Source organism: Anomalospiza imberbis, unplaced genomic scaffold (assembly GCF_031753505.1).
Source record: "Anomalospiza imberbis isolate Cuckoo-Finch-1a 21T00152 unplaced genomic scaffold, ASM3175350v1 scaffold_756, whole genome shotgun sequence".
Classification (NCBI taxonomy): domain Eukaryota; kingdom Metazoa; phylum Chordata; class Aves; order Passeriformes; family Viduidae; genus Anomalospiza; species Anomalospiza imberbis.
This window is the reverse complement of record NW_027100373.1, coordinates 1-7,798: the sequence shown is the minus strand read 5'-3', so window position 1 is coordinate 7,798 and position 7,798 is coordinate 1. Positions and strand designations below refer to the sequence as shown.

General features: G+C 53.7%; 1 protein-coding gene and 1 long non-coding RNA gene across 2 annotated transcripts; both read left to right on the top strand.

The window, feature by feature from the left end:
* The first annotated feature begins 1,570 nt into the window (after positions 1-1,570).
* LOC137467686 (PHD finger protein 7-like) lies at positions 1,571-4,657 on the top strand. The gene is made up of 10 exons (XM_068179123.1): positions 1,571-1,646; positions 1,957-2,067; positions 2,406-2,497; positions 2,963-3,087; positions 3,166-3,328; positions 3,416-3,522; positions 3,737-3,850; positions 3,990-4,307; positions 4,412-4,508; positions 4,559-4,657. The coding sequence occupies exons 1-10, from the start codon at positions 1,571-1,573 to the stop codon at positions 4,655-4,657; spliced, it is 1,302 nt and encodes a 433-aa protein (XP_068035224.1).
* Positions 4,658-5,085: 428 nt separating this feature from the next.
* Positions 5,086-7,231, top strand: LOC137467684 (uncharacterized). Its single transcript, XR_010995594.1, has 3 exons — positions 5,086-5,368; positions 6,582-6,856; positions 7,061-7,231. It is a non-coding gene; the product is annotated as an uncharacterized lncRNA (long non-coding RNA).
* Positions 7,232-7,798: the final 567 nt, after the last annotated feature.

Sequence of the window (7,798 nt, the reverse complement as noted above, 5' to 3'; positions counted from 1 at the left end):
GACAGGCTTGAGAGTTGAGCAGAGAGGGACCTAGTGAAGTTGCACAGGGGAAAGCCTCTAGAAGATCTTAAAGCTTTCTAATTACCAGGCAACAGAAGTTTTTTTAGTATAGAGGAGTGTATCGTGTCATCTTGTGATGTCCAGTCAGGGAATCCACTGCATCTCTTTATGTTACAGGAGCAGTTTCTTGTACGTATGTAAAGAAAGTCTTTGAGAAAAACACTGAATTCAGAAACTCCCTCTATATTACGTTGGATTTTCATGATTTTCTGGAATGCCAGGCAAAGCGTAAGGATTCCAAAAGGAAAGCGAAAGCCAATGAAGAAATCTACTTTTAGAGGTCAGAAGCATTTCCTGTTTGTTCCTTGAAGAAGTTGCCAATGTTACTTTTGAAATCCTTTCAAAGAGCTAATAGGAAAAAGCATTGGCCCAAAGTGTTAGCCTGTGTTTCTGAAGAGGAATATGCTTTTTTTGTCAATTCAATATTGGTCGCAGGGTTTGTTTTCGGGTTTTTTTTTTTTTTTTTTTTAATTTTAATTTTAATTTTAATTTTTATTTTTATTTTTATTTTTATTTTTATTTTTTATTTTTGTGTGTGCTTTGATTGTGATTCTTTGCAGGACTTTGAATAATATGATCATATACCCAATGTTGGGAACAGGCTTAGAAAGAAACTTGAAAGTAACCAAAAGGAGTCAATTTAATTAAAAAAAGTAAGCCTGTTTATTACCAAAGGAACAACTGGAAGCAAAAGCCTCCGGCTAGTCCGGAGACTGTTTCAACAACTTAGTACTTGTAACCTAGGGGTGTGTGTTTCCAGGGAAACCTACTCCGCTCTGAGGAAAGACCCGGGAGTTCGGCACCCCAGGCCTTTTAAAGTCTCTCTCTTGCCTCCTGCTTGGGGCGCTCAGGATCCGTGCTGTGATAGGTCTATTTCTCCCTTGCCCATTGCCTTATCAGTTGCTGCAGTCTTGGCCAATCATTGTGGAATTCTCTCCTCCCATTGCTTGGTCTCTCCACCAATCTTGATTTAAGTTGTGGTTGTGTTCTATGATGCAATACTCCTGAAAGTTTCTCTGCCCCTCCACAAAGATTGGCACCCCATCTCCTCCCCGGTTCCACTCCCCCTCTATACATCAGCAACAGTACTGGGTTTTAATACAACTAATCACAATTTGTTACTTGAATTAACAACATTTAACGTGTATTAACCACATTTACCTTTGTATCAACATTCCACCATTTTTAACTAGGTTCCTCAAAGGTTAATTTTTTGGTTGTTTGTTTGTTTGTCCATAACACCCAAGACAACATTTTACTGTGCCCTGCTGTCCAGTGCTGAACAGGGTTGAGGCAGAGCAGGTAGCTCTGTGTCTGCGTGAAATTTTCAGGAGCAGCACCAGGAGCAGCAGCAGAGCAGTGCCCGATGGTTGCCTTGGGGCCTGGCATTTGACCCTGCACTTGCTGCAGGAGTCCCTGCCTGGCTCCCGCCTGACCAAACCTTCGCACCCATCTCAGAACCTGGGTTCCAAAGGGGGCCGCCTCAAGTGGTTGCCAGGGACCCGAGGCCATGGTTGCCCAATTTTGGCTGCACGATGCTGATGTCAGCCTGGCCATTGTGACCCGTGCGACCAAGGCTTCAAAAGGCAAGGCTGGGCTCAGGCCGTGTGTCAGTGCGACCTGACAACGGGAGGAGAAGGCAGGGCAGGGTCGCTGCTGCCCAGGGACCAGAGGCACCCCACACCTCGGGATCTGGGCCTGTGCTGCAGGCTCACCTGCCTCTCCCTTCCCAGAATCAGCAGAGGAACAACCAGAGCAGACTGCGGTCTTCCTCCAGGAGACGACGGGAGCAGAAGGCGGACAGGAGCAGGGCTCACGCAGGGCTGAGCAGGGAGCAGTGCCCTCGTGGCTCTGGGCCTGTTCGGCAAACTCCCCACACTCCTCTTTCTCCCACAGAGAGAGAGGACCAGCACCTGGAGGAGACTGTGGCCTTTCTGGACAGGGACTCAGCGCTGAGAGCTGCCATGTCTTACAGCAAGCAGGAGGGCCCTGGAGCCAGGGAGCCAGGTGAGGGCAATGCCAACCTCCCACAGCCTGGCCCAGGAACGCTTGCGGCAGGCGGCGCAGGGCCCAGAGCAGAGGCAGGGGGAGGCAGGAGCCGCTCAGCCATGCCGTGGCTGGGAGCCTCCTTCCTCCCCAAGTGGGGCCCAGCTGGGCCAGGGGGCAGCTCTTGGGGCACCCGTGCCCGCAATGGCCCCTGCTCTCCAAGGCCTCCAGCCCTGCCCATCAGCCAGGCAGGAAGGCAGGCAGGCAGGGAGAGAGCAGCCCTTGGGGCCGATGCTGCTGCAGCCAAAGCGCCCCGCAGAGGTGCTCGTGCCCGCTGCCATTGGCTCTGTCCCCTGCAGCCTGCATGCTGTGTCGCCGCGCAGAGGCTGACCCGGACATGTGCGGTGACAAACTGGAGAAGTATGGGCTCTGTGCCCACGTGTTCTGCCTGGTGAGTGGCTCTGGGTGCTCCTTCCACCATTGCAATGGGCAATTCCTGCCTCTCTCTCCTCATCTGCTCATCCCCTTTGCTGCAGTTCTTTGCCACTCTACTTTCTCGTCAGAAGAACGAGCGTGTTGGACTCATGGGATTTCTTCCTAGAGATATCCAAATTGCAGTCTGGCGGGCGGCACAAAAGGTGAGAGCCTGACAAGAGCAGGGAGATTTGTGCCAGGCGAGGTTTGCCAGAGCTGAGCCCAGACACTTGGAATGAAAGGCCTGCCCTTCTGGCCGCCTGTGGGACAAAGTCTGGCTCCCAGCAGCTGCACAGAGGCTCTGGCAGCGGAGTCTCCTCCACCAGTCGGCTCTGTGGGCTGAGACCCAGCAGTGGCCACATGCTAGGCCCTGCCCGGAGCCGTGGGGCTGCCAGGGGAGGCCCTGAGGCTGCTGCTGATGGGGCTGCTTGGCTCTTTCCAGCGCTGCTGCGTCTGTGGCCAGAGCGGGGCAACCATCATGTGTTGCCAGGAGGACTGTGGCAGATGGTTCCACCTGCCCTGTGCCAAGGAGGGTGGCTGCGTCACACAGTATATTCCAGAGTACAGGTACCCCTCCTCCCCACTCCTGGTCGCCCCTGGGAGAAGATCCAACATTGCTCACTTTGCCCACCCATTTTCCCTCAGCACCTACTGCCCTGAGCACCGTCCAGAGCAGGACGTGGAGGCGACTGCAGAGCCGGGCACCGATTGCCCCATCTGCATGGAGCCTGTGGAGGATAGAAAGACCTTCAGAACCCTGGTGTGCCCAGCGTGCAAAAGGGCCTGGTTCCACAGGGACTGCATCCAGGTAGGAGCCATCCCCCTCAGCCCCGGGGCACAGCAGGTGCTCAGCAGCACCAGGGCCTTGCTCACCCTGCTTCTGTTTGCCCTGCAGGGACAGGCCATGCGCGCTGGTCTTTTATGCCTCCACTGCCCCCTGTGCAGGGACATTAAAGAATTTCTTGCACACATGTTCATCATGGGGATCCGAATTCCCTTCAGGTTGGTGTCCTTCTGCCTGGCTCACAGGACAGGAGGTGCAAGTGCTGTGTTTTTCCAGGCCCTGCCCCAGCAGTCCTGGCCCTGCCCTGTCCCGTGAGTCTGGGCTTCAGCTTCACGCGGGACCTGGAAAAGTGCTGGAGAAAGAGCGGGGACAACCTGTACCTCCATGAGGGCAAGACATCAGAAACTCATCAGCTTTTCCTTTCTCCATCAGAGAGCCAACGTGGGAGGACAACGATGCCTTCGCGGATCTAGGAGAGAGGCACAGCAGGTGCAATGCCAGGGATTGCCTTTACCCGGGAGGCAGGGAGGAGGCAGAGGAAGAGGGGTAAGTTGGGGAGCTGCACCTGAGGCTCTGCAGGGTACATGTGTCACTTCAAGGGCTCAAAGGGGAAAGAAGCAGAAGAACTTGTCTGGACAATCCTGTGCTGTGGACACGTTGTCCATGAGCCCGTTTGCCTCCCCAGGCCCTGGGAACTGCTGCTGTGCTCCTCCTGCGCTGCTGAGGGCACCCACAGGCTCTGCTCTGGCCTGAGAAACCGCATAGAGAGCTGGGAGTGTGACAGCTGTGCTGGTCTCGGAACGGGTATGAGGCAAAGCAGCCGGTGCCCCTGGGCTGGGGACAGTGCCCAGGCTGGGCTTGGCAGAGCCCCTCTGCTCCTGAAGGGCTGGGGGTTCTGCTCTGGCCTGGCTTGCCTCGGGCCTGGGTGGTCTTTGACATTCCTGCTTGGCCTTACAGCTTTCAGGCATGAGTCAGAGCTCAGGGGCCCCAGCAGGAGAAGACGGTCAGGACTGGAGCCTGCTCATGGCTCCTCAGAATCTGAGGCCATCAGCCCCAGCTCCCGCACCCCGGTGCCATCGGGGCTGGATCCCCGGTCTTCATCTGCAGAGACCAGCGGCCGCAGAAGCCACCGACACACAGCATGGCAGCAGTCTCTGACGTCTTCCTCACTGGACACCAGCAGCCTCAGCACATCAAGTTCAACGTACAGCAGCTCCCCTGACTCTGAGGACAGGGTCCATTCCAGACGTGCAGGGCCCGGCCGAGGCCGAACCCGCTCTCACCAGCAAGGTCGGGCCCCAGATGGACCCGTCCGATCGAGGAGTCGCCGTGACAGAAGCAACAGGACAATGACAAAGACTGAGAGGCCCAGGCGAAGGGAGACACCTTCACGGGCATCCCCCAGACACAGCCGCACCCGCCAGCAAGGTCAGGCCCTAAGTCCACCTGTCTGCTCCAGGAGTCGCCGTGACAGGAGCAGCAGGACAACCACAAGGACTGAGAGGCCCAGGCAAAGGCAGACATCGTCACAGGCATCCCCCAGACGCAGCCGCACCCGCCAGCAAGGTCAGGCCCTAAGTCCACCTGCCCGGCCCAGGAGTCGCCGGGACAGGAGCCACAGGACAACATCAAGCGCTGAGAGGCCCAGGCAAAGGGAGACTTCGTCAGGGACATCCCCCAGATGCAGCCGCTCCCACCAGCAAGGTCAGGCCCAGAGTCCACCTGGCCGCTCCAGGAGTCGCCGTGACAGGAGCAGCAGGACAAGACCAAGGACGGAGAGGCCCAGGCAAAGGGAGACTTCCTCATGGACATCCCCCAGATGCAGCCGCTCCCGCCTGCAGCGCCGGGCCTCGAATCAACCTGTCCGGTCCAGGAGTCGCCAGGACAGGAGCAGGAGGACAGCAGCAAGGGCTGAGAGGCCCAGGCACAGGGGGACACCGTCAGGGATGTCCCACAGGAGCAGCCGCTCCCGCCAGCGGCGTCGGGCCTCAACTGGGGCCTCCAACAGCAGCACGTAGTGTCATCTTTTCTTTCTAGTCCATCCGCTCGCTGCCGGAAGTGAAGGTGAGATCGGTCAGTACAGGGTCCTTGAGATTTGCAGGTCTGTGAGAAAACCATAGTAGCTCTTGGCTTTTCGACTGGCAGGAAAGTAGTCTTATGCTAAATACCTTGATTTCTGTCTTACCATGTATTAAGTGAAAAGTCACTTAAATGATGTGGCTAATTAAAAAGGACTCTTGTTCTTGCCTTTAGACTCCAACCTCAGGTGTTTCCCCACTGCTTACTCTTGAAAGTGAGCCACTCCTTGATGGGCTTGTGCAAGAGGCCATCTGAAGCCCCCACATTTGCCTACCGATTGCCACGAGGAGAAGCCCCTTCCCCCACTTCAGTTCCGGCTTGCAGAGAGCAGCAGTGCAGGTGCAGCTGCTGTACCTTTACGTTAGCTGTTCTGAACAAGGCCTGGCGAGGACTTGGCAAGGACCTGGCATGGACCCAGCATGGGACAGCCTGACGCGCGACCTGCTACAAATCTCCATTCTTACGCCAAATGACCTTTTGGGGTGACTCCCGTGGTCCTTCATTGAAGACCCCTCATCTGCCTCATTACCACCGTGACAGACAAAGATTGAGGACCCTCCTCCCAAGGACTGAGACTGAGACCCCTACTACAGGCAGGGGGCAAAACGGTGGTCTGACCACTAACGACATGACCTGTTTCCCTTCAGTAATTCCAATGGACTTATTCTCCATTGTGTTCGCCTTGCTTTGGTGGTTTCGGTGGACTCGCCTGTTCCCCCGCAGCAATCACAAGGGCCTCTCATTGTCCTGCATGCTCCCCCCTCTTTCCTCTGTGGACTATAACTGGACCCCTGAGTTGACCAGAACTTCGAAGACTTCCCCGACACGACAAGACGGATCCCCATCGTCCGGACCACTGAGGATCTCGCCTGTGCTTGTAGCTATTCCCATCCCCCTCTTCTCTCTCTCTCTCTCTCTCTCTCTCTATTCTTTGACCTTCTTTCAGATCCCCACTATCGCATTTACTGTTTTGGCCCTTAATAAAGGTGCATTTGTTGTGATTAACTGATAGTCCCTTGTTGTTTGCCTTTTTGCACTTTTGGGATTGGTGAAAAGAGCCATCACGACACCCTGCAACAAGCGGATCGTGACAGCTTGGGTATGGTTAGGGAAACATTCAGAGCAAGGTGGCTCTTAGGGAAGCTGTCTTGGAAAAGGACGTGTGCTGTGTTGCTATCCTTGAACAATCTCATTTCAGTAAAGCCAAAAGGAAGAAGAGAGAAGAGAGTGACACACAACCTCAAGCGCCTGAAGAAATCGATTACTCTATTGCTGCTGATTTAAAAGACTTGCTTGGACCTTGAAAGAACAAACCAGAAAAGACTGTGGAAATACCCTGGGACAAAGAGGATGCGCAGGACTCTGCCCCAGATGACCATTTGGGACCTTTGCCTGAGAGCGACGCAGCTCAGGAGTCGAGTGCTTTCAAGTTTCCCTTCTTTGGAGACACAGAGGGGTTGGGCATCAAAGAAGGTAACAGCAGAACCCTTCTAAGAGTGCCATTTCTAAGGAAGAGCTTCTGGCAGGCACTGTAGAGCAATAGGGTGTAAAGAAGGTCAGGATGCGGGGGATTTTCAGCAGCAGAAGTCAGTAAGTAGGCAGAAGCATTTTGATCTTCATTTCTGCTTGCCAAGGCTGTGGTGGATTAATGAGAGGTAGCTCGTGCTTGCATCTCAGGCGTTCTGAAAGGCATGCTTTGAGAAGGCATTGGGGTTTTTGCTGAGTGGTGAGAAAGCTTGTTGTCATGCCCTGAATTTCTCAAACAGGGAGAAAGGTGATAGACCAGTCATATCAAGTTTCATAGAACCCAACAAGATTTTCAAGGAAATGTGTGTTAATGTAGAGGGAGGAGCAAAATCCGGGAGTTGACCCCAAGATCCATGAACATTCTCTTTGTTACTGAATTCTATTCTTGGACCTTTAGGAAAAGGAAAGTGAATGACACGTGATCATTGGGGTGTTCTAACCGTAGATAAAATGAGGCCTTATGAAAAGAAGATGAAACAACATTAAATGGAGTCACAGTCCTGAAGGAGAGAAGAGAAACCGTGTGAAGTTATCCGAAATATTAAAAAAAACCCAATGCCACAAGACAAAGCAACGAGCCTCCCACACTTGTGCTGAATTCAGAAGGTATTCAGTGTCTTCTGAACGCAATGATAAATGTTTAAGAATACAGAAGCGATCCCTAGAACAAACCGGAAAATCCTGGAGCAGAGATGTAGCTCAGGAAATCAGGCAGGAGCAGATTCTGTCCTTCCTAAATCTCTCTTCTCCACTGTAGGTATTTGTCTTGAAAGGAGGAATTTTTCCTGACAAGTGGAGGAATAATCTGGTTTTGCCTTCGTTTCTATTTTTGGTGCAGTTATTGCAGAGTCTTGCGGACTTGGAACCATCAAGTCGGCAAAAGTCGCA